The 27,615-nt window shown below is 41.5% G+C and overlaps 1 protein-coding gene across 1 annotated transcript in view; it reads right to left on the bottom strand.

Moving 5' to 3' along the window:
* Window positions 1–26,036, bottom strand: part of SAMD3 (sterile alpha motif domain containing 3) — a 47,504-nt gene extending 21,468 nt beyond the window's left edge. Inside the window, exons 1-6 of the mRNA XM_060030533.1 lie at window positions 25,943–26,036; window positions 25,086–25,266; window positions 24,728–24,733; window positions 22,097–22,204; window positions 3,500–3,685; window positions 3,161–3,245 (exon numbers count right to left, since the gene is read on the bottom strand). Coding sequence (XP_059886516.1) covers window positions 3,161–3,245; window positions 3,500–3,685; window positions 22,097–22,204; window positions 24,728–24,733; window positions 25,086–25,266; window positions 25,943–26,021 — 645 coding nt within the window. The 5' untranslated portion in view covers window positions 26,022–26,036. The remainder of the gene's footprint in view (window positions 1–3,160; window positions 3,246–3,499; window positions 3,686–22,096; window positions 22,205–24,727; window positions 24,734–25,085; window positions 25,267–25,942) is intronic.
* Window positions 26,037–27,615: the final 1,579 nt, after the last annotated feature.

Genomic DNA, 27,615 nt, shown 5'->3' with positions numbered 1-27,615 from the left:
TGGGAAGGCAGCTTCGGCCCCAATTAAGCGCCTTGGTGTGTATGAGTCAGAGATGCTTCCTCACCTCCCACAGGCTTGTGGGTCTGGACACTGACGCTGCTGTTTTACAACAGCACAGAAATAATGGATGGCTTGTGTTTTTCTTAGCCCTGAAATCTGAACTAGTACAAATACATTTTTTCCCCCTCATGTTTCCCACAGCTCTTAAGGGCCTCTACACCTGCGGATTTGTTGGGAGGTATCACAGCAATCAACTGCTAGGACAGTTTTAAATTGCCAATGTCTTCTTTCCAGCCCCTCCCTTCTCTCCTTAGCAAGTATCGGATAGGAACAAAAAAAGGGCCAGTCAATGCAGTGGTCTACATGAGCACTCGATCAAGGGGTGTGCCCTGAGCATCTGCTACCTGCGTGGCACAGGGAAATCCTGACACAGATGCCACAATAGAAAATCTTTTTGTCATTGAACAGTCATCCTTCTTCTCCATGCTTTTCCAGCTAGAGAGGGTGTGGAAAGAGCTACATAGACACAGCTCTCCTCCAATCACTCTGAAATAAAACACAACCCTGAAGTTATGGCCTCCTGAACGGATATGTGAGAAGTCCACATATCACCAGCAGATCTTCCCCTAACATTGTAAACCCAAATATAATCATTAGGAAATATTTAGACAAACCCAAAATGTGAATCATCGTACAAGGCAACTGGACTAGGCTTGTCCAAAAAAAGAAAATATCATGGGGAAAAAAAAAAAAAAGGTAGGGAAACTATCCTAGAGACAAAAAGAAATTAAAGAGACATAGTAACTACATGGAATGCATAATCTTTGATTAGATGTTATAGCCAAAAATCCATTTTAAAACTTTGTTTCAATAATTGAAGAAACAGGGATATGGATTGTATATGATATTATGCAATTATTGTTAATTCTTTTGGTATAAAAATGGTATTGTGGTTAGGTAGGAGATTGTCCTTATCCTTATAAGATATATGCTGGGGTATTTAGGAGTGGCAACTGTGACTTGCTTTTTTTCAGATGCTCCGTCAAAACAAACAAATAAATATGAGAAAGGAAAAGTAAATGTGGCAAAATGGTAATACCTAGTGAATCTAGATCAGTGATTTTCAATCATCGGAGATTTTGCCCCCCGCCCAGGATACATCTGGCAATGTTTGGAGACACGGCTGGTTGTTACATCAGTGTGGGTGAAGGGGTGCTATTCACACTTAGCGAGTGCCAGGGATGCTGCCAAGTACCCTACGAGGCAGAGGACAGCCCACACCACAAAGAAATATCCACCCAAAACGCAACACTGCCCAGACTAAGAAACCCTGAGCTACATAAAGGGTACATGGCTGTTCACTGCAGCAGGCTTTCAACTCCTGTGTAGATTTGAAAACTTTTGAAATAAAAAGTTGAGAATATCAGTATCTTGTAATAACCTATGGTGGAAAATAATCTGTAAAAAATATATATACATATAAATATAACTGAATCAGTTTGCTATACATCTGAAACTAACACAATATTATAAATCAACTATACTTCAATTAAAAAAAGTTGAGAATAAAGTTAGTCCTAAAAATGACCAAATGCTTCCTTGCTGTGTGCATGCTCTCTCTCTCTCTCTCTCTCTCTCTCTCACACACACACACACACACACACACACACACACACACACACATAGTGTGTATCTTGAAGACACACACTGTGTCTTCAAGAAAGTACAGCAAAAAATTCTTCTCAGAGATATCTGCTATAATAAGGTGCAAAAGACATCTATCTTATTTAGATAAGACTACCAATGTATGCGCATACAGCATATAGAGATATAAGGACTAATAGACAGCAAATCTTATGTACACAAAGCTATAATTCCCCACAATTGTCCCTTAAATCATATAGTTCCAGTGTCACAATACACTCAATTTTTTTAACCATCTTAACTATTTTTAAGTGTACAGCTCAGTAGAGTTAAGCATACTCACATTGTTGGGCAATGGATATCCCAGGCTTTTAAAGCCAAGAGACTTGCAGACCCAGAGAACAAAGCTTGTATTGAAACCTCTAGAGCAGTGTTTCCCAGCCCTGACTGCACATCGGAATCATCTGGGGAACTTTAAGGTGCCAGGGTCTCTTCTCCAGACCAACTAAACCAGAATCTCTGGGGATCCTGATGTGCAGCCCGAGTTGAGAACTGCTGCCCCAGAACACCTCCAGGATCTGTTTTTGTCAGAACAGCAGAGATGTGAGAGGGCCAGGTGAGGCTGCAAGTCAAGACCTCAAAAGCAGACCACTTCTCCACTGGGTCTAAACAAAGGCAAGAACCACTTTATTGATGAAAGCACTGATGTAGGTGCAGTCACAGCCTTCTCCTTCCACGCATCGCATCTCTTAAAACCCTTCCTAGAGACTCATCTTTACACATGAGATTCCAAACAGCTTTCAGAGAGAGACAGAACGATGATGACAGAGAGAGAGAAAGAAGATGAAGAAGGATGAGGAGGGATGAACAGGGGCACACAGCGGATTTTTAGAGCAGTGAAAATAGTATAGATATACAGGATACAATAATGATGGATACATCTGTCTAATGGCAGAGAATGTACTACACCAAGAGTGAAACTTAACGTAACCTATAGACTTTGGGTAATAACGATGTGTCAGTATAGGTTCATCTACTGTAACAAATGTACCCCTCTGGTTGGGGATGTTGATAATGGGAGAGGCTGGCATGTGTGGGTCAGGAGGGAGATGGGAAATCTCTGTACCTTTCACTCAATTTTGCTGTGTACCTAAAACTGCTCTAAAAAATAAAGTGTTTTTTTTTTTAAAGAAGACAAAGGAACACAGAGAGACACAGAGAAGTCATCAAAAAGAACAGAGCTAGAGGGGATAGAGAGAGATAGAAAGAAAGACCAAAACTTAGAACAAAACAGGGACTGACAGCAAGAGACAGAAGAGACGGCCAAAGGAACAGAAGCAGAGAGAGACGAGACACAGTCAGAGAAATTGACAGAGAAAGAGAAACAGATAGACCCAGATAAACAGACAGAAAGAGACTGAGCAAAGGGGAAAGAGGCATGAGAATACTGGACAATACAAGGTTCTTATTTTAAGAAAGGTTGAGAGAAACAGAAGGGCCCCACGCTGTCACTTACAAAGCCACAGCCGTCCTCATCCAGGAAAGGGTGGGCCTGCAGCAGGGCGCTGACCACGTCGTTATACTGCTGGGTGGTGGGGTACCTGTTCGGTGCGACAGGGAGGATATTTTTCATTTCAAGAAGCCCACGTTCCTCCTCCTAAGATGAGTCTAAATTACATTCACTTTTCTTCAAATCGTTCTATATGACAATGTAGACATTCAAATGTTGGGCCATGTTGGACTTACTACCAATATGTCATGCAAAATCTGAAGAGAATTGGTTCCAAAGGAATTCAAGTCTACTCTGAAAACACACCCTCTACCGAAGCAGCAAGTCTGCCCTGTTATTACTCACAGCGAGCCTTCCAGATACTTCGTCATGTCAGCCTGGAGAAACTCAATGATCCGTATCCTCATGCTGTGATCAGGACACTTCTGTTCTGCTAACATGCATTTGACGTCATAAGGAAACTCTGGTAAAACATAGGACTTAGTCCATTGTAAGGCTTTATTCCCTGTTAGAACCTGTTTCACATTCCTTCTGTTAAATAAAAACACACAAAGAGTGAAATTCTGCTTCAAATATATGCAACTTATTCTCTACACCCTGAGAACTTATGATAGAAACCACATTCTTGAGACCTAAATATATGGAAGTCATCAATCCATCTTCCATCCAATCATCTACCTGCAAATGTTTGAGGCCTCATCGGGTATCTCTGTTTTCTTTCCCTTTGCACACACATGAATACTTGTCATCCTGGAGAAAAATGTCATAACAGTATAGACTATAGAATAAAGTCTGAAGTTGGAAAGAATATTGATCCATATATCTTGAAGAGTTAATACGTAATGCATAGCTCAAAACTAAACAAGGTATCTAACTAAAAGAGTAAATTGCAATTCAGCAAAGCAAATGAGGCATACGATAAAGTCTTAGCACCTGATTCAGAAAATTCTAACTTATTTGGCTTCTGTTTGTAGTGAAATACAAGAGTCACTTAATTTAGTTTTTCTTGGCTATTTTAATAAGGTAAACTTGGTCTCTAAATTTAAAATAAGTATCAGATATTCTGATCCATTCAGAATAAGTTGCTACAAAAGGCTATAGAAAATGATAGCTACAGAAAGCAGATCATTTTGCAATCCATGGTTGCCTGGGGCTGGGAATGGAGTGAAGATTGACTGAAAAAAGGACACCAGGGAATTTTTAGGGTGATGAAAGCATTCCAAAATGGATTGTGACAATGGCTGCACACCCGCATAAATCTGCTAAAATTAACTGAGCTGTATACTTTAATGGGTGAATTTTATGTTATGAAAATTATACCTCAATAAGGGTTTTTATAAAATTAAATATCAGAACCACTTTAAAACCTTAAAGTTAGTGATTGATCCAGTGTATAAAAAGTAAAATTTCCAAGCAAGTTACCAGAGACAATAGATAGCTTTTAATCCATTTCACTAATAGGATTGATTGGAATGGAAGTGAAGTAATAGAGGCAAACCAAGCAGAAGACAAAGAAAGATTTCCTAAGTTAACTTGAGCAGGTTAATTTTCTGGTACAGGCGTGGAAGCCTTAGTAGTCCAAATAAAATTCAGATGAGCTTTGAAAGGCCAGGTTTCCTTTAGAATTTTAGGTCATATTTTGTAAGAATGCAAGAGGTATAATGAAACATGGGGAATAAAGAAAAGAGGAGAAAGAACTCTCCTCTCTTTTCATGATAAGCTCTTTCTCCTTTTTTTCCCTCTTTGGCAGTAACTGCATCAGCAATGAAAATATGTCCTGGCTAAATGAGCACACCGATAATTTCAACGCTGGCTTCAGTACAGCAACAGGCCGTTCCCAGAAGAAATTTTTGCCTCAGCCCAAATTATTTTCCAGTGTTCCTCTCTCATTTCATTCATTTACTCAACCAATATTTATTGGGGTGTACTAGGTGGCAAATACTCTTCTACAATCCCTATTTCCTTTCCTATTCTATTCTATTCTATTATTTCTTTCTCCCATGATCTCTCCCTTATCTACTTAAACCGAGGGTGTAACGTAATGGCAAGTTTTGTTTGCTGTATTTTGTGCCTTCCCAAGATTTTTGAAAGGTGCTGCAACTGTGCAGGTGTTAAACTTGGCTTCAGTACAAGATTTTAACATCAGTACCACATCAATGGATAACTTCCACATTCCAATGCTATAAAATAAGGCTGGAGGCAATTTTTACCTTCTTGTTCTATATATTTTTTCTGTATGTCTTTTCAACATCAGGGTAGGCACTATATAGCATGGTCTTATTTCTGTCCAATACCTAGAATGTAACTAGACACATACAAGCTCTATCAAAGCCCGATATTCCATCTTGCTCCTAATTAGACAAAATCAGGGGCATCAAATTTTCCTTTTCTTTACATTAAAACAATTTAACAAGATATTTGGGGAGTGAATAGAATACAAGCTATGCTAACTAATACAAGTCAAAACTAGTATTATACAGAATACTAGAATCAGAAATTAAAAATACACTCTAATTTAGCTGCAGATAACTGCAGGCACAATCACTTCCCATCCATAAAACAATATTTGCACTGGATTTTAAAAACTTTACTGTGAGGTTAAGATTATTCATATCTTTATTTAGGTAGAGTTGGGCAGAACACCCTAGAAGTCAGCTTAAAGTAAGTGCACAGAGCGGAAAAAATTCCCAGACTAAGAGGATGCTGATATTTCTGTTCCTACCTCAGAACCAGTGCCCTTCAACAAGATACCACCACAGAACAAAGATCTTTAATCCAGTGGGTCTCAACCCTGGGTACACAGTACAATCATCTGGAGAGCTTTTAAAACATGTTAATGGCTAGGACTGATCCCAGTCTAACTAATCAGAGTCTATTGCACTAAACACTCAGTATGTATGTAGAGTTTATATTTGTAATAAAATAAAACTTACAATAAGGTTAAGCTGACACATATGATAATTAATAGTATTATTACTGCAGTATGTGCTAATTAAAAAAATTATGAGGTGGAGGTTCTCATGAAAAAGCTCATTGACTGAGTGGAGTCAAGACAGTGTACTAGGAGGACGTGGAATTCGTGTCTCCTCACAACTAGGGCACCTACCAGGCACCAGTGGGGGACCACAGACACCTAAAGGGATGGGAGGAACCCCCAGTGTCCGGGTAGGATGTAGGGCGTGGGGGGAGTGCAGGAGGAGGAGAAGTGGAGGCAGGATTGGACTGGTGCCCCTGAGGGGCGGCTGGGGGAGGGGAAGGGATCCCATGCCTGCAGGGGGAAATTCGGGAACCACTGGGAGGGCAGAGGATCAAAAGGGAGCATGGCCAGGTTTCCCCTGCCCACTTGGACCCCCAGGAACCTGCTAAGATCCCAAGCCTGATCCTCTGCCCACGTAGACTCCCTCCAGCCACATGGGTCCTAAGGGAATGGGAGGGAGGGAAAGGGGAGCAAAATTAAAGGCCGGACCTCCAGGACTGGCACCCTGAGGGGTGGCTGGGGGAGGGGAGGAGTTCCTACACCCAGCGGGACCCACCCATGGTTAGGGGTCAGGGTCGACAGGGGAGACCCTGGTGGAGACTGTGGGGGAGGCGTGTGAAGAAATGGAAAGGAATGGGGCCAGCGCTTTCCCTGTCCACTTAGGCTCCCGGGAGCCTGTTGGGTCTAAACCCCACCCACACACCCTCACCCAGGGCCCTACCTCCAAACTCGGAACTCCACACTCCAGAGGCCCTCCTTTCCACGCACTGCCTCTCCCCTCCCATTCTGAGCAGTTCCTAAGCAGAGGCCTGGCCCCACACTCAAAGGTCACCCCCCACCTGCCTAGGTCCCGCCCCACCTTAAACCCCACCCCCTGCTTAAATTCCCCGCCCATAGCCAAGGTTTTCTTTGTTTCTTTATTTTTTCTTCTTTTAGACTGGGGTTCTGTTTTACCTTGTTGATTCATTGTTGTTGATACTTTTATATTTTTATTTTTCCTAATAAATCTCTTATTTTTCTAATTTTATTTTATTCTTTTTACTTTGTTAGTGATCTCTCCTTTTGGCTTGTTCCCCGCCCCCCCACACACACCTTTTTTACTTTTTATTTTTCCTTTTTTCTGTTGTGGTTTTATTTTACCTTGTTGTAGTTGTTTCAATTATAGTTTTATTTTTCCTGATATATCTTTTATCTTTCTGATTTTATTTTTATTCTTTGATATTGCACTGGTCCTTTTTTTCTTTTATTTTTCCTTTTTTTTTTTTTTTTTTTTTTAACCATGCCAGGAAGCTTGCAGGATCTTGGTTCCCAGGCCAGAGGTTGGGCCCGAGCTCCTGTGGTGGGAGCTCCGAGTCCAAACTGCTGGACTAACAGAGAAACTCAGACCCCAGGGAATATCAGAGTGAGGCCTCATGGAGGTTCTCGTCTCAGCACCAAGACCCGGCTCTATCCAACTGCCTGCAAACTCCAGTGCTGGACGTCTCAGGCCAAACAAGCAGTAAGAAAGGAATACAGTACCACCCATCAAAAAAAAAAAAAAATGAAATGACAAAAAAATTTGTAATAGATGAAGGAGCAAGGTAAAAACCTACAAGACCAAATAAATGAAGACAAAATAGGCAACCTACCTGCAAAAGAATTCAGAGTAATGATAATAAAGATGATCCAAAATCATGGAAACAGAGTGGAGAAAATACAGGAAACATTTAACAAGGATCTAGAACAACTAAAGAGCAAACAGTGAGGAACAACACAATTACTGAAATTAAAAATACTCTAGAAGGTATCAATAACACAATAACTGAGACGGAAAAATGCATAAGTGAGCTGGAAGATAAAATGGTGGAAATAACTGCCAGGGTGAAGAATAAAGAGAAAAGAATAAAAAGAATGGAGGACAGTCTCAGAGACTCTGGGACAACATTAAACGCACTAACATTCGAATTACGGGGTCCCAGAAGAAGAGTAAAAGAAAGGGTCTGAGAAAATATTTGAAGAGATTATAGTCGAAAACCTTCCTAACATGGGAAAGGAAATTGTCAATCAAGTCCAGGAAGCACAGAGAGTACCATACAGGATAAACCCAAAGAGAAACAAGACAAGACACATATTAATCAAACTAACAAAAATTAAATACAAAGAAAAATATTGAAAGCAGCAAGGGAAAAACAACAAATACCATACAAGGGAATCCCCATAAGGTTAACAGCTGATCTTTCAGCAGAAGCTCTGCAAGCCAGAAGGGAGTGGCAGGACATATTTAAAGTGATGAAACATAAAAACCTACAACCAAGATTACTCTACCCAGCAAGGATCTCATTCAGATTTGACAGAGAAATCAAAAGCTTTACAGACAAGCAAAAGTTAAGAGAATTCAGCACCACCAAACCAGCTTTACAACAAATGCTAAAGGAATTTCTCCAGACCAGAAACACAAGAGAAGGAAAAGACCTGCAATAACAAACCCAAAACAAGAAAATGGTAATAGGAACATATATATCAAGAATTAACTTAAACGTAAATGGATTAAATGTTCCAATCAAAAGACATAGACTGGCTGAATGGACACAAAAACAAGACCCGTACATATGCTGTCTACAAGAGACCCACTTCACACCTAGGGACACATACAGACTGAAAGGGAGGGGATGGAAAAAGATATTCCATGCAAATGGAAATCAAAAGAAAGCTGGAGTAGCAATTCTCATATCAGACAAAATAGACTTTAAAGTAAAGACTATTACAAGAGACAAAGAAGGACACTACATGATGATCAAGGGATCAAGAGGAAGATATAACAATTGTCAATATTTATGCACCCAACATAGGAGCACCTCAGTACATAAGGCAAATGCTAACAGCCATAAAAGGGGAAACTGACAGTAACACAATAATAGTTGGGGACTTTAACACCCCACTTTCACCAATGGACAGATCATCCAAAATGAAAATAAATAAGGAAACAAGCTTTAAATGACACATTAAAGAAGATGGACTTAATTGATATTTATAGGACATTCCATCCAAAAACAACAGAATACACTTTCTTCTCAAGTGTTCATGGAACATTTTCCAGGATAGATCATATCTTGGGTCACAAATCAAGCCTTGGTAAATTTAAGAAAATTGAAATCATATCAATCATCCTTTCCAACCACAATGCTATGAGACTAGATATCAATTAAAGGAAAAAAACTGTAAAAAATACAAATACATGGAGGCTAAACAATGCACTACTAAATAACCAAGAGATCACTGAAGAAATCAAAGAGGAAATCAAAAAATACCTAGAAACAAAGGACAGTGAAAACACGATGACCAAAATCTATGGGATGCAGCAAAAGCAGTTCTAAGAGGGAACTTTATAACAATACAATCCTACCTCAAGAAACAAGAAACACCTCAAATAAACAACCTAACCTTACACCTAAAGCAATTAGAGAAAGAAGAACAAAAAAACCCCAAAGTTAGCAGAAGGAAAGAAATCATAAAGATCAGATCAGAAATAAATGAAAAAGAAATGAAAGAAACAAACTGAAAACTCGTTCTTTGAGACGATAAACAAAATTGATAAACCATTAGCCAGACTTATCAAGAAAAAAAGGGAGAAGACTCAAATCAACAGAATTAGAAATGAAAAAGAAGTAACAACTGACACTGCAGAAATACAAGGATCATGAGAGATAACTACAAGCAGCTATATGCCAATCAAATGGACAACCTGGAAGAAATGGACAAATTATTAGAAAAGCACAACCTTCTGAGACTGAACCAGGAAGAAATAGAAAATATAAACAGACCAATCACAAGCAGTGAAATTGAAACTGTGATTAAAAATCTTCCAACAAACAAAAGCTCAGGACCAGATGGCTTCACAGGTGAATTCTATCCAACATTTAGAGAAGAGCTAACACCTATCCTTCTCAAACTCTTCCAAAATATAGCAGAGGGAGGAACACTCCCAAGCTCATTCTACGAGGCCACCATCACCCTGATACCAAAACCAGACAAAGATGTCACAAAGAAAGAAAACTACAGGCCTATGTCACTGATTAATATAGGGGCAAAAATCCTCAACAAAATACTAGCAAACAGAATCCAACAGCACATTAAAAGGATCATACACCATGAGCAAGTGGGGTTATCTCAGGAATGTAAGGATTCTTCAATATATGTAAATCAATCAATGTGATACACCATATTAACAAATTGAAGGATAAAAACCATACGATCATCTCAAGAGATGCAGAAAAAGCTTTTGACAAAATTTAACACCCATTTATGATAAAAACCCTCCAGAAAGTAGGCATAGAGGGAACTTACCTAAAAATAATAAAGGCCATATGTGACAAACCCACAGCCAACATCATTCTCAATGGTGAAAAACTGAAACCGTTTCCACTAGATCAGGAACATGACAAGGTTGCCCACTCTCACCACTATTATTCAATATAGTTTTGGAAGTTTTACCCACAGCCATCAGAGAAGTAAAAGAAATAAAAGGAATCCAAATCGGAAAAGAAGTAAAACTGTCACTGTTTGTAGATGACATGATACTACACATAGAGAATCCTAAAGACTCTACCAGAAAACTACTAGAGCTAATCAATGAAATTGGTAAAGTAGCACAATACAAAATTAACTGCACAGAAATCTCTTGCATTCCTATACGCTACTGATGAAAAATGTGAAAGAGAAATTAAGGAAACACTCCAATTTACCACTGCAACAAAAAGAATAAAATACCTAGGAATAAACCTACCTAGTGAGACAAAAGACCTGTATGCAGAAAACTATAAGACACGGATGAAAGAAATTAAAGATGATACAAACACATGGAGAGATATACCATGTTCTTGGATTGGAAGAATCAACACTGTGAAAATGACTATACTACCCAAAGCAATCTACACCTTCAACGCAATCCCTATCAAACTACCAATGGCATTTTTCACAGAACTAGAACAAAAAATTTCACGATTCGTATGGAAACACAAAAGACCCCGAATAGCCAAAGCAATCTTGAGAAAGAAAAACAGAGCCTGAGGAATTAGGCTCCCTGACTTCAGACTATACTGCAAAGCTACAGTAATCAAGACAGTATGGTACTGGCACAAAAACAGAAATATAGATCAATGGAACAGGAGATAAACCCATGCACATATGGTCACCTTATATTTGATATAGAGGTAAGAATATACAATGGAGAAAAGACAGCCTCTTCAATAAGTGGTGCTGGGAAAACTGGACAGCTACATGTAAAAGAATGGAATTAGATCACTCCCTAACATCATACACAAAAATAAACTCAAAATGGACTAAAGACTTAAATGTAAGGCCAGATACCATAAAACTCTTAGAGGAAAACATAGGCAGAACACACTATGACATAAATCACAGCAAGATCCTTTTTGACTCACCTCCTAGAGAAATGGAAATAAAAACAAAAATAAACAAATGAGATCTAATGAAACTTAAAAGCTTTTGCACAGCAAAGGAAACCATAAACAAGACGAAAAGACAACTCTCAGAATGGGAGAAAATATTTTCAAATGAAGCAGCTGACAAAGGATTAATCTCCAAAATTTACAAGCAGCTCATGCATCTCAATATCAAAAAAACAAACAACCCAATCCAAAAATGGGCAGAAGACCTAAATAGACATTTCTCCATAGAAGATATACAGATTGCCAACAAACACATGAAAGGATGCTCAACATCACTAATCATTAGAGAAATGCAAATCAAATCTACAATGAGGTGTCACCTCACACCAGTCAGAATGGCCACCATCAAAAAATCTACAAACAATAAATGCTGGAGAGAGTGTGAGAAAAGGGAACCCTCTTGCACTGTTTGTGGGAATGTAAATTGACATAGCCACTATGGAGAACAGTATGGAGGTTCCTTGAAAAACTAAAAATAGGGCTCCCCTGGTGGTGCAGTGGTTGAGAATCCACCTGCCGATGCAAGGGACACGGGTTCTTGCCCCGGTCCGGGAATATCCCACATGCCGCGGAGCGGCTGGGCCCGTGAGCCTTGGCCACTGAGCCTGCGTGTCCGGAGCCTGTGCTCTGCAACGGGAGAGGCCACAACAGTGAGAGGCCCGCGTACCGCAAAAAAAACCAAACAAAAATAAAAAATAGAACTACCATACGATGCAGCAATCCCACTACTGGGCATATACCCTGAGAAAACCATAATTCAAAAAGAGTCATGTACCACAATGTTCACTGCAGCTCCATTTACAATAGCCAGGACATGGAAGCAACCTAAGTGTCCATCGACAGATGAATGGATAAAGAAGATGTGGCACATATATACAATGGAATATTACTCAGCCATAAAAGGAAATGAAATTGAGTTATTTGTAGTGAGATAGATGGACTTAGAGTCTGTCATACAAAGTGAAGTAAGTCAGAAAGAGAAAAGCAAATACTTTATGGTAACCTACATATGGAATCTCAAAAAAAAAAATTGGTTCTGAAGAATCTAGGGGCAGGACAGAAATAAAGATGCAGACATAGAGAATGGACTTGAGGACACGGGGAGGGGAAGGGTAAGCTGGGACGAAGTGAGGGAGTGGCATGGACTTATATATACTACCAAATGTAAAATAGATGGTTAGTGGGAAGCAGCCATATAGCATAGGGAGATCAGCTTGGTGCTTTGCGAACACCTGGAGGGGTGGGATGGGGAGGGTGGGAGGGAGACACAGTAGGGAGGGGATATGGGGATATACGCATTCGTTTAGCTGAATCAATTTGTTGTACAGCAGAAACTAACACAACACTGTACAGCAATTATACTCCAATATAGATGTTAGAAAAAAAAAAGTCATTGACTAGAAAAACTTTCTTTAACCTTAATAAGCAAGAAAATTCACCTAATTATTTTACTCGCAAGGAACAGACAATATGGGGCTCGCCTAGGATAAAGAAGATGGCCCTATGCAGAACAGGGCCAGTGGAACTCCAGCTCTCCTAAGAAAAAATCTCAATGTACGGAAGGCAGATGTTGAGCCATGGCAGGGAGCAGAAGAGACATACATGAGGGTAGGGATTACTTGTTTTATCTCCAGTTTCATAGCTTACTTAATAATTAGGACATTTCATAATATGGTCCAATTTTGTGTGCCGTTTTATTATCAGCTAGTATCCAATGTGAGTTCTCAGATCCAGCCGAGGTTCAAGCCTACTAAGTCTCCAGGCCACACTATGCATGTTTAGCAGTTGTTTCTCTCACCCCAATGCCCTAAGTTTCCCTCGATCTTCTAGGCTCGTCTTAGCCCCGTCCCCAGGTGGATTCTCTTCCCCGCTCTCCTGCCTCTTGGGTGGTCTTTCTTGTCTGAATCTCCCACAGGGCCTGGTCCAACACTGGCCCTGTGAGTAGTCATCTTATGTCTTGGCTCCTTATCTGTTTTGATTTCCCTGTGTCATTGTTGAGTGGAACAGTTTGTAACAAAAATGTTGTAGAAAGTTTCAGGAACATTTGAGAGAGATATAAAACATTAAATGTAACATTTAACATCACCAAGTCCAGAAGTTTGAGATATGAAAACCAGTGGGACCCAAATGCAAGACAGGCAGATCTAGAGATTGGAGTAGAGTCCTCTGTATACACAAAGCGTACCTAGGAATTAGACTGTGGCTGTTGAGAATTACAAAATGATCAAACACCACCGAAAAAAACGTCCCAAAGATGTTTTCTCAGTTTCTCACCAGGCTTCAGCTGCATCGCATGTGGATTCTTTACAGAACAAAGGGCAGAGTTCACATCACACTCAACTGACTTCTGGTTGACTTTTGGAGTCGTTATGAATCATGCCTGCTTTCCTAGAATTTAGGTAACAAATGACACCTTTTTCTAGCGGCCCCAGCTTGGAGATAATCTGTTATCTTGAGGGATTGTGATGCTTTTCTAGTCTTGTAAAATGGTATTGCTTTCTGGTCCTCAAGGAAGAAGGGCAAGAGACAAGTGAGGACTTTGCTGTGAAGAACAGCCTTTCTTGCTACTGGTCTGAGTCTTCACATCTAAAGTACCACTACCATCAGCAGTAGTACTCCCACCCCTGGAAGAGAAAGCAGCGACAAATACCATGCTCTCCAGGGACCTAACTGAAAGACCGTGTTCCACAAGCCTACATTCATTTTATTCTTTTCCACACCCAAGCTTGCAGACTTTATACACTGAAAATGGTATATATTGGGATGCCCAGTTTTTATATTATCAACTCTGGAACTAAATGGCATGTAACCACAGCAACATCTAAAAGTTTCAGTGTTTTAGGAACATAGAAGAAGAGAAAGGAAGCTACAGGAGGCTTAGACATTTGTTTAAAGAACTTGCTATCATCTTACCATAGGACAGAAAAGGACCTCATCATACATATCTTCAAAAGAGGGACCAAATTTCACCAAACTACAAAGTTAAACAGAAATATTGCTTCTGTGTTCTGATGCCAGTACTCTGAGGATTACCCGCTTTGTTTTACCTAGGCAAGACTTTCCACTGCTAAGGAAACAAAGTAAACAAGAAGTTCTGAAAAGCCCAGTAAAGAGATACATGCCAATGAGCAGGGTGAGACGCCATCTCTGAAAATAGTGAACAATGTCACTGCAAGACATGCAAGGACCATGAAGGAAATGCTGCTTTCTTGCTGCAACTGATGGTAACGACCACTACTTCAGACAATGTTAGCTCCTCATTCTCAGCATTTTGATGATTGCTTTTAATTTATGTTTTACAGCTCTGGGCTATCACAGCTGCTATTTAATCTATGAGACTTCCAGAAGAATTTAGTTTCTGAAAGGCATGTGTGAACACATAATCAGGCACAAAGTAGAGGTAAAGATGTGGACGGCATCAGGCACTCTGCTGTGGCACAAACAGGCACCTCTCAAATCCTCCCGGTCCCTGCTTGCCAGCGCGAGATTCAAGACCCCAGGAACTTTTTGGGCCCTGACTAATCAAGCAAAGAAGCATAAAATACATAAATCTTTTATTTCTTCCTATTCCCCAATTCTTCTTGGTATTGAGAGATGGACAAAGACCCAGAAACTTCTGGCCTTTACCCTCAATATTTACACTTATTAGCATCAGAGTCACAAAAACAGATCTCATGGAGCTATCATGTCTGAGTCCCTCTTTCTTTTTAATTCCTCATTCATGAAAAGAAAAATTAATGAGACACTACCTACACAGTTGTTGCAAAATGGTTGAGTACTACTATTTTGTAGTTCGGATTTATCAAAATCTGGTAGTTCAGGGTTGAATGGATCTAGGGCAGCTTTTTATTAATCCACCTGTATACTACTAGATTTTGAATCCTGATCTCACAGTGAACAGCATACATCCTCAGAGCATCTTCTAAACGGAGATGGAGGTGTAAAATTCACTTCTCAAATCTGGCCCAGAGTGCTGGTTTTATGTGCCTCATGGAAAAAAAAAAAAAAAAAAAAGACTGACAGTCTTCTCCCAACTGTGTGTCACCTAGGCTGTGGCTTGCCAGTTCCTCCACTATGTAGCATCATAAAAATAAAAGTTTCCTATTTGTAAGGATTCAAGTAACTTGATTTATACCAGATTACCATTAAACTGGGCAGCTTAAACCATAAACATTAATTTCCCACAGTTATGGAGGCTGGATGTTCCAGATGAGGGTGACAGCAAAGCTGGGTTCTTGATAAATGCCCTCTTCCAGGTTTACAGAAGGCTGTCTTCTTGCTGTGTCCTCATGTGCCAGAAAGAGAGCTAGCTAGCTTTCTGGACTCTTCTTATAATGACACTAATCCCATCCAAGAGGGGTCCACTTTCATGACCTAATTACCTCCCAGAAGTCCTCTCCCTCCAAATACCATCATATTGGGATTAGGGTTTCAACATAAGAATTTTGGAGGGACACAAGCATCCAGTCTATTGTACACCTCCAGAAATGACTTGCTACTACTACACAGGGTAGTCCTAGGACAGCTTGGCATTTCTTAGGGGGTCTGTTAGAAATGCTGAATCTTGAGGCCCACCCCGACCTACTAAGTTAGAATCTGCATTTTAATAAGATTCCTAGGTAGCCTTTAATTACCTTTGAGTTTGAGGAACACTGGTCTAGGGCCCTGCTATATTTTGCTTAAGTCCTCCAGGAGAATCTAATGTACAGTCACAGCTAAAAAGCACTGTCTTGTCCATTGACACAGCACTGAGGTTCCTTACCTCCCTAACAGCACCTCTCATCATTCCCAGAAAGTCCATTTCCTCTGCCTCTGTCTCTCACATTCCAAAAATACTTATTCCAAATAGAATGCCCTATTCCGTTTCAGGTGCCTGTACCTTTGCACATCCTGTTTGCTTTGCTGTGAATGTCCTTTGCTTATCTTGCTCCATCTTCCTTCAGATGCAATTCTAATCATGTTTCAAAATCCTCCCTCAGTTTTTGTGCAGACTTCCCCCAGGGGCCTTCTCCATACTCACTTCCCTGAAAGTCTTATTTATCCTTCTTCTGTGCTTTTTCTGTACCCTGTGCATATCTATTTCTGCATCTCTTTCTCAATATCGCAGTTATTAACTTATGTATCTTTCTTGTCAGACTCTGAGTTCCCCTAGGCAAGGATAAAATTGCCCCCGCTTCACCCACTGTCTATATAATACCTAGCTCATGGGATATATTTAGTAACTTTTGGACTGAACGAAAGGGAAAAAGAGACTAGAAATCCAGCTTATTTTGATCTCTCTGAAGACGTCCCATTAGATTTAATGGGAATGGGCAGCAGTCAGAGAGTTATTTAACAGTCATGTCAGCCCAACTGTCCCTGATTTTGTAATTGCTGTTTGGCTGGGTCCACAGATATCTTCCACTGAAGGAAATTTCGGTTCTAGCTCATTTCATTTGAGTCTCTGCTCAAGCATTACTTAGTCAAAGTTGAAGGACTTAACTGAAAACCCCATCTGAAATAGAACCCTCCTGTAGCTAACACACACATATGCACAAACACACACTGATCACTCTCTATCCCCCCCCCCTTTTTTCTTGGCATTATCGGCCTTCATAGCACTTAAACATATTTACAATGCAATATCATATGTATTTGTTATTCCCCCCACCATTAGAACGTGAACGTGAACTCTGTGAGCTGGGAGGCTTGGTCTGCTCTGCTCACCCCTGTACCCTCTGTGTCTACCACTGCCTGGCACAGAGTAAGCACTCAGTAAGTATCTACTATGGAATGAATGAATGAATCCTGACTTAAGTAAGACAGCTTTAAGTCGGTATTTCCTAAGGTGTTTCCTGTAATGCTAACAGTTGTTACACAAATAAAGAATTCTGGGCCAGACACAGTGAAAGGGGTTTTCTTACTGTAGGACTCCTCATAGCATTTACTATGTTAATATACACTGGGAATCTCCAATCAAGGACTAGAGTTACAATATAACACTTCCAAACACACAACCCTTAGGTGTGGGGTGTTCTATACACCTGTGGGGTAGGAGATGTGGGATCCTGCACTTCACTCTGAGGGATCCTTGTTGTTTCACGGACCTGGGATTCAGCATCTAAATGTGACAATTTATCACCTGTGTTGTCTTTGGTGCAATTCACTGAACCTCCCTTTGTTACCACGTGCTGGATAAGACGTGCTGCCCCTTATCTGAGCTGTGTGTGTGGCAGTGACTACAAACAATACATTAAATGCGGACCCACTGACATTCTCCCTCCTGAGCATAGGCGGGCGGGTAAAACCACTCCACAGCATCTTACAGCAGTAGCCAGACCCAGAAAAAAATCATCCTTAAAATAATGTTTAAATAGGAGGGAAACTGTGACTTATTTGTAATTACACCCAAAGGCTGAAGCAAAATCTCTGCATGCATGTATTTAAAGTTCAAGCCAAGTGTTTTTAAAGTGACACTTAGGAAACCTCTACCTCTACATTTATCTGATTTCATGCCTTACTAGGTACTAAAAGGGGAGCAATCAATTTCAAATAGTGTAGAGGAAAAATGAAGCATAGCATGGAAAGAAAGTCCTTCTAAAGGACTGCCAACACATGCTGAGGATGGGACCTTATAAGCCTTCCATCAAGAAAGGGCATTTAAGCAATTCAGTAAAGAGCACGGGATCACCTATCACCAAAGAAAACGGCACTAGGTCACAGCACCGTAGTGTTTCCTTGGGACTCGGAATTCATCCACTGGGACACGCACATCTTTTCAAGGGCCAAAGTCACGTGAATGTCCTGCCTCTAGAGCCTTCTTTGACTTCTTGTCTGCAAATAATCTGGATGGAAAACACATGTTCATTTTAGGGAACTTGGGAAAAAATATCACAAGAATGATGACGGCCACCTTGTAAGGTGTGATAACAGCTGCCAGGTACCTTAATTGTCATCTCACGAGCAGGTGGGTGTCCCCATCACACACTGTTCAGAGACCGCCTGGAGAAAAGTGAAGAGTCGGGATTCCCACCCAGGTGTGTGAGACCCCAAAGCTGGCACTTGGTCCACCATCCCTCCCTGCCTCGTGCAAGCAGTAGCCAACCATCAGCTTTCTAGCCTGTTATGTGTGAGTGGCATAAACTCCTGGAGTTTAATTCTGCTTAAAAAATTAGCATATTCAGCAGGAATTGTATCAGAAAGGTCTAAAAAGAAATTGATGCTATTCAAGTATTTATCCTGTCCCATGAAGATACGTTCAGTCTTTCACTGGAACATGCATCCTCATTTCAATTAAAAACGCCTATTTAGCCCCTGTGTGTCAGGAACTACGCCAAATGCTGTGTTTACAAGGACAAAAGGGTATGGTCTTTGCCCAGGAGGTGCTTCTAAGGAAGGAATACAAACTTTAAAGTGATCAATTCCATTATCTAGTTTTACAAGGGAAGCAAGAGAAACGTAGAGGATAGAAGAGCTCCTTGCCTGACCTGGAATATCAATGGAGGGGCTTCCTTCCAAAAGAGGGATTTTGCGCAGAGTCTTCAAAAATGAGCAGGTAGGGAAGGGAAGGGAACAATACAGCCTGACCCAGGAGCCATGCAATAGGCTCTTAATCAACACCTGTTGAATGAATAGCACCCTAGGCAGAAGGGCAGGACGAGGGGATCAAGGGAGGCTCCAGTGATTTTTTTTTTTTTTTGTGGTACGCGTGCCTCTCACTGTTGTGGCCTCTCCCGTTGCGGAGCACAGGCTCCGGACGCGCAGGCTCAGCGGCCACATGGCTCACGGGCCCAGCCGCTCTGCGACACGTGGGATCTTCCCGGACCGGGGCACGAACCCGTGTCCCCTGCATCGGCAGGCGGACTCTCAACCACTGCGCCACCAGGGAAGCTCGACTCCAGTGATTTTTAATTCACACGGCTGGATGATGGAGCCACTGTGTGAGATAGGACTTGGGAAGGGAGAGAATCTTCTGTCCCGCTCCATTCCGCAGCCCTGGACAAAGGGCAGGACCGCAGTGAAAATATTTAAAACAGGTTCCCCTGCCTTGTCCTCATCTGCCCACACATAGCTGATTGCCCAGGAGGGGACATCTGATCCACAACAGACCCCTCAGGTCCTCTTCCCCAGATGCTGAACTAAGCAACACTGAAAGGCTGAGTCTGTTGGCTGGAACGACCTGCGCTGTTTTCAGGGAGAACTTCCTCTGGAGGCAGTGCTATGGCCAGCCAGTCTGAACGGGGCAGAGCAGCCATGAGTAGTAGGGTAACCCATCCTCACGGGAAGAAGCAAGGGACTGAAGCAGGTGAGGAAGGCAGAAGGGAGACGGAGACAGCCATCGTGTGGATCCGTGAGAGGCGGGACGGCTTCACCCCCGGCTTTCTCGCCCCAGTGCTTCTGTACCCAGGGCACTGGGTTTGCGTACATTTGCATTTCTTACGCCTATATATATATGCTAAGGCGAGGGACATGAGCTCATTTCTGGGCATGTTTAACTCTGCGGTGCTTGTGGATAGTGATGGGTAGAAGGGGGTCATATAGATTAGGAGAGACTTTAGGATTAGAAGAAAGATCCCAGAGTATTGGCTCTGGTTTCCAAACCCTCTTACTTCTCTCCATTTCTAACCCAATTCTGTTTTTTTCCATGCCAGACACTATAAAGAATGAGAAATACCCTGAAGCACAGGCTGTGTCTTTGATCAGCCTCGTGAAAAAAAGGGGAATAATAACCCTGCCCGGCCAGCATCGCAGGACCGTATGAGAACGGAACACCATCAGAGGGCTGAGGAAGAGAAACGACCTAGAGAACTTGTAGAAGGTGGCATCCTCATTTCCCACAGGCAGCAGCAGGGAGAGGAAAGAAGTCCTCAGGCAAGTGGGATTACTGCCTGGAGGAGTGCTGTGTAGATGGCGGTACACTGAGTGCTTTCCAGGTGCTCCCACTGTGCTTAGCACCGAGCAGGTATTATCTGTTTTCAGGTAATGGTCCTCACAGAAGCACCATGAGGCATGCACTGTGTTCATGATTCCTGTTTTGCTGTTTGGATGCTGATTCACAGCGGTGTTAGGGCTGGACCACTGGGACGAATCATCACTCCTCCCGTCTCTGCAGGACAGTCAGAGAAGGCCCGGCTGCTTTGGGCAGCTTCCTGAAGGGGTCGCTGAGGACGCGTGGCTGACTGCACACCTGGATCCACGTCACAGACAGCACTTGGGACCAGCAAGCAGCCATGAGTAGAAAGGAGGTGAATGAAGCCACCACTGAAATGTATTTACATCTTCTGAACCATAGTTCAGACCAGGAAGACCACGTAGGACATCGCCCTCTACCTCCTTGCTCACCACCCCAAATGGGAACCAACGGCACGGAGGAAGATGGACCCTAACACTGGGACATCTTGGGCAGCTGGAGACTTTGAGCCCGGGGGTGAGAGTGCGAGGTTGAAGGTGGTGGAGAGAGAAAGAGAACAGAGAGGACGCCCAGAGCTGAAGCCCATTTGCAAGAGCTCCTGATCAAAGGTGCGGTGTTTCCTGCACTCACGGGGCCTCTGGGGGCAGGCAGCCAGGGGCTGAGGCTGCTGCCGCCTTTGGTCCCCTGAGCTCCCACACTGATGGCGGTAGATTCTGTGCTGAGGTGAGAACAGCCCATTTGGGGAACCTAGCTAGAGGCCCCTTGACTTCTCTAAATCTCAGTTTAACTCATTCACATAAAAGAGAATATTGCCCACCTTGCAGGACTTCTGCGTGGGCTAAACGAAATGATAAACTATAAAGGACCACACCCTGGCTTGACTGTTGCCTGACTATTCTTCTACGGCAGCTGACATCTCTCCTTTCAGTGACAGTACATTTAACAAAAAGCATTTGCTCATCAGCTGCTGCAAACAATAGGTATCACGAGTGATGCATGAACTGCACAGGCCAGGTGGCTGGAAAATGCTGTATAGGCCACCATGACTCTCGGACCGTATCTTACCTACAGTCCCCCTCAGAACTTTGTCTGAGCGCTACATTTCTGGGTCTGGTTGTCTAGGTCTATAGTTTTCCTCTGTTCCAGCATAGCCCGTATATTGAAATACTACAGCCCAAAATCCCAGTGTAGGAATATGAGGAAATGTTTACCAAAGCAGTGCTTCCATCAGGAGCCGTCGAGTTAAGACACCAACTACAAAATTCAAATCCGAAACAGACTCCACAAAAGGCATATTCTATAGGACACTATTTACTGAATAAATTCCATCTTTGTGGCTACTGCCAATCGCTCCGGACAGCGTAGGGCAGAGAAATCATCTTTTTCCTTAACAACGTGTAATTGAAAGATGCATGATATCATCTCAAAACTTTACTTTTTCAATGTGAAGATCAAAAAGTTTAACCTTCATCTCTTACCAAATATCTTCATCACTTGATTTACAAAAATCCCTTCCAGAAAAACAAATAGCTTCCACTCAGAAATACATTTAAACACACGAAACCTCGTAAAAATATAGGCAAATATTATCATTTGGATTTCAAGTGTTTAGAAGTTGTCAATCCCACCTCTGTTTCAGTACTCTTTGGTCAATCAGATCATTATTATGGTTTTCAACTGGATAGAAAGATGGCATCTGCTCCCCACGACTGGCTGGACTGGAGGACTGTTCATCCCTGTCACCAAGAAAGAAAAGGTGGGTCAGGGGCTATTCAACAGGGGTCACAACTACTGCTTTCACAGAGAGTAGGAGTCAGCCCGTAGAAACACTACGATCTGTGTCCACTTTTGTGTGTATGTGTGTGTGTGTGTGTGTGTGTGTGTGTCCACTGTTAAGCTCCACTTTAGAATCCTGACTAAGAGAACTGAAAGAGAAATCCTCTGAGGTCATCTCACTCAGTTCATACATGCCAGGAGAGAGACAATGCCAGTTCACAGTGCTGTTTTCACCAATCCGTCACATTTATAAATGGTGTTACGATAATCCTTTCCTTTATGAAATAATAATGATGACAGAATGTACTTTTATTGGTTAATATTCTTATTTGGCAAAAAAAAAAAAGGGAAAAAAATGAACTCTATGTCAGATCCTTTCTCTATTCCCTGTCATTTTGGGGGACCTTTTATTATCTGTAAAATTTCATGATCTTTGAACCACACTTCACTAACACCCTCATTTTCTAAGTGATACGACTAAAGCCCTGAAAGGAAAACAGCTTGCTCACCACTGCAAACTACTCAGTAGCAGCACCAGTTGAGCTCAGTTTTCCAACTTCCAACTTTCCAACTTCCTGTCCAGTGATTTTTCTACCAGCTTCAACAAGAACGACACCAAAAAGCAACTGCAGATACTCCTACCTATTACATATTCCTATCATTTGCCTAAGTCTGAATAGGATGCCAAATAGCCTGTCCAGATGTGGCCTGTAAAGTTTTTTTCGAAATAACATACCAGGCAGCCATTAGCCATTAAATGAAATTTACATGCAAGTTGAAACCCATCTGCAGTCTCTGATCTAGAATGCCATTTTATAAACCATTTAGAAGGAGGAGTCTTAAGCATCATTTATTCTACTCACTTCATTTTACAGTTAAAACTAAGAAAAGTCAAGCAAATCTCCAAGTTTAGATGACTAGCTAATATCAGAACAGGGATTTAAAATCAAGTGTTTTAATACCTAGCTTCAGGGTTCTTTTTACTACGCCAAGTTTCCTACCTTTATTAAGCACTTCCTAAAAGGGTTTAATTAAGTAGTATATTAAATAAATAGCATATTCTCATACCTTTTTCTATTATCATGATTCCCATAGGACAATATATTTGTCAAGTGACTATATATTTGACAATAAGCAAATATAGCCAATAAACATTTTAACAAACTATAACCTATAAACCCACCTGCAATTGTGATTTTGCACCAGAATAATTTAATTTGAATGCAAGACAACACAAACCTTAGAGTCAACTATTTACTGGGTGAAAAGCCCTCACTCGGTCCCTGGAAAACCAGTGTTCCAAGTCTTGGTTACATTTGAAAATGGCTTTCTTAACCAGGTTAACAAAGCTTAATATTTAGCAAAAGACTGTTTTGGTCTGGGAGAAGGAGGAGAGGTTTTCTCAAAGACTGTGATACTCCTAAAATCAGTGTGAATTAACAGGGAGTTAAGTACTGTATTACTTTTCACAACCTACAGATGAAGCAACAGGAGTGTCAACATTTAACATAATCAATCCAAGTCAGTGGTGGAACCAGGAATGATGCCCGGGTTTCCTGGCAGTCCAGTTAGTTCTCATTTACTAGAGAACATTATAAACTGATTTGCAGTGGAAATAAGGGTGTCTGTTTTCTTCCAAGCTCTGCCTAAGGCAATATCAAGATTCCAGTCAACTGAGGAGAACTTCCAGCTCAAAAGTCCAACTCATCCAAGAATGCTGGGAAATTACTTTGAGCTCTATTTGAGGTTTACACCCTCCCTTTGCTGGAAAGGAGTAGAAGCATACAATGTGCACTTCAACAAAAGTCACGTATCTTTTACATAGATATGTCAAAACAATGTTTAGAAGAAATCCTCCAAATAAATCAAGTGGTAGAACCTCCAGACCAACTGTGGACCATTCCTTCAAGTCTACCCATCCCCCTCCTTGTCCCAAATATCCTAGAAGTCAAATTACTTAAGCCGGGTCACTCTAACATTGTATTACTTATAAAAGAGCAAGACAGAAATATATAGTTTGGCAGATAGAACCTGAAAAACTTAAAGTAAAAACTTAGAATGAATTTCACCAAACATCATAATCTTACTTTAAAAATTAATAATTGGTCTGCAGTAATTATTTAAACTTAGAAACCTTGCAAAAAGTCTCAAATACGGAAAAACCAAAACAGAATGCCGGAGATGATCCTGGGGCATAGAATTGCAAAGTGCAATTTTTAATTTTATAATTCCTGTTATTATTCCTTTTTATTGCAGAAGTCAGTGATAAAAAACAGAAACATCACTAAACCTCAAAGCCATCACAAATTTTTCTACATGACTTTTGTGGGATGCTATCATAGCATTCAGTACTCCAAGAATACTCTTGAGAAATTAAAAAATCCATCGCAGCAAGAGTCTTTAGCAAATTATATTATGAAGGCCTCTAGAGGAGAATATAAATTAGTTACTATAAGGAATCCTTGGCAAATAAATAAATACACAAATAGCTTTGGGAAAAGCAAAGGAGCAGAAAAAGATGCCTTTCTCAAACACTATTTTTAAGACCTAAGCTGCAGGAGTTCATTTCTGCTGGTGTTATATGTGCAGTTTAACTGCTTGTTATAGAGCTTTCTATGTAGGAACTCTGGGCTTACAGGTCTTCCTTAACAAACAGAGTGTTTAAAAAACTGGTGCATCTAAAAATAAAAGTATCTTGACTCATAAAACTTTGCAAAAAGTTACACTGCACACACAATCTGCAAATGGCCACAATTTTCAAAGAGGTTTAAACCCCAGATGTCACGCTACAGCCATCATCAGGAAAACACAGCAAAAATGAAGCCATTCCTGAACACTTACTCTGGCGGTGCTTCTGTTTGCGTGACCGGGGCTGTTTCTCCAGGGGACTTCAGTTCTTGACTCTTCTGCTTATATTTTTTAATTAAATCCATTAGAACAGCCTGGTGCCCAATTTTCTTTACTAGTTGCTGAACCATCCGATCATTAAGCGCTAGAAGAGTGGCCCCACTTACTTCTTCCTCTGGGAAAAAGAAAAAAAAATGTCTCTACCTGTCTGCTGGGTAAAGCACTGTAAAACACAGCACTCTGCGCAGGCAGAATTATCTCCGGTATTAAAAGATGCATCTAAACTTGTGCTTTGCAGTTATAAAATTATCTGTGTTTTTGACAAAAATAGAACACTAATATTGCATAATTCCAAATACATGTTTGCTCCTAAGAAAGTACCACAACCTAGAGTCACAATAAAAACTTTTTACTTCCACATTAATGCCTCCCCTCTCCCGATTCGTTCTAACAGACACTGTTTTGATAAGGAAAAAATATTTTCGGAAAAGTATTCTTCATGCTACCTACCAGGTAACATTCCATACTTGTAAATCCAACACTACGCAAAACTGCACAAAAAAATGCACAAGCTGCATATTTAAAGACAAAAGCAGTATCAAATGCATATATCAAATATGATTTTAAGTTACTCAAGATTTATCTTATTTGAGATCTTTTTGAAATACTAGATTCTCTCGTGGATACCAGGTCAAATGCAAACTCTGCTACAGTCAGTAGAGAAATGAGTTTCCCACTGCAGCAACTCCACATCAATGTTCACATGCATTAGGAAAAAAAAAAAAATCAAGAACACAGGACACTCAATATCTAGGCTGCTCAATTAACATGTTTGAAAGTAAACAACTCACCTTGAAACCTATGAACTAGCTCTCCTAAGTGTTTCTCCACCAACCAACTGCAGACCTGATCAACTGACCAAGTTTCCATTGCTGTAGCCTGTAAATACACCTGTAGAATAAAAACAGGAGTCTTCAGTTTTTCTTTCTGACTGTTGTTCTATTTCTTTATTTTTACCAGTCAGCTCTCTAATCTCAGCCCTTTCTTTGCCAGACTCTTTGAGACTCTCAATACTAAGCTTCTTTAAGATTATTCTTTTCCCAATACACATGTAAAAGTTGCTAATAAAACAAACACTCTTTTTAAAGATGAGACCAATCTGAACCTATTTCCTCGTCTCATTTCTCAAATGTCTTCACCTTCTCCTACTTTTTTTCCACAGGCATCCCTCAGCTTTACTCACAGACAGCCACAGAGTCATACAATGGTACCCAATCCTGTACCATTAACACCCAAGTTTCTTCACAAAGAAAAGGAAGGTGTGAAATTCACCTCTACCAGGCTCATCAGGAAGTTGTTGACATTTACAAAAGGGGTGGGCAGGGGAGGAAGGGAGGAAGGATCAGATAAAAGCCTGACAGATACTTAGTAAACCAAGACTGGTTAACCCCTTGCTGCTCCCCACGGAGGAGAGACAGCTTGCAGTTGCTTCTGATTGCTTTGCTTTAACAAGCTTAGGAAGTAGGAGCCAAATTCTCAGGAGAATCTGTTTCTCTCCTTCCTTTCAATAATATTCTTACATATTCTATTCAGTTCTAGAACTTTATTGAACACCATTATGATTGGTAAAATAACTTGTACAAACTAACGAGTTGATTAAAACCATTAGTCGGTAGATTCAAAATGTGAAGACAGGACTTCCCTGGTGGCGCAGTGGTTGAGAGTCCGCCTGCCGATGCAGGGGACACGGGTTCGAGCCCCGGTCCTGGAAGATCCTACATGTGGAGCGGCTGCGCCGCTGAGCCTGCGCGTCCAGAGCCTGCGCTCCGCAATGGGAGAGGCCACAACTGTGAGAGGCCCGCACAACGCAAAAAAAAAATGTGAAGAAAATTCAGTATGTCAATAACTGTAAGTGAAAGTAGTATACAAAGATACTAGAAGTATACAAAGCAACTAGTATATGTGAGGCCAACTGGCCCGAGGCAGGGGAATGCAATCAGACTCACAGGTTGCATCAGATCGAAACTTTCCGGACCACCCAGTTCCAGAAACTGACCTGGAGACTTTCCGGACCACCCAGGTCCAGGAACTGACCTGGGGACTTTCCCCCGGCCCAGCCTTCCCGCCTTTCGAGGGGCGGGACTAACGGTCCCAAGACTGATGCAACCGGCACCGGATATTGCCACGATACCCGAAGAGACCACCAAATAAGGAAAACCCTGCGCCCTCCCGGATTCACCACACCCCTTTCCCTTCTTCCCCTATAAATTCTGCCCAAACCTTCGCCCGGGCGCGACTTCTCTGGCCCCTTTCTCTCGGGCCAGTGAACCTCGCCCGGGAGCGTTCCCAAACAAAGCTTGTTTAAGCTCTCCTCCGTTTCTTGGTGCCGTTCCTTACATTTGGTGCCGAAACCCGGGAAGGGTACCAAGCCCCGCGGGTTACGGCGCGGGCCGCTCCTCCCCTCCCCCAGGAGACAACCAGGGAACCTCTACTCATCCACCCGATCCGGCAGAAAACGGGGTAA

The sequence above is a fragment of the Delphinus delphis genome, chromosome 14 (genome assembly GCF_949987515.2).
Source record: "Delphinus delphis chromosome 14, mDelDel1.2, whole genome shotgun sequence".
Lineage (NCBI taxonomy): Eukaryota > Metazoa > Chordata > Mammalia > Artiodactyla > Delphinidae > Delphinus > Delphinus delphis.
This window is presented reverse-complemented; position numbering and strand designations above follow the sequence as displayed.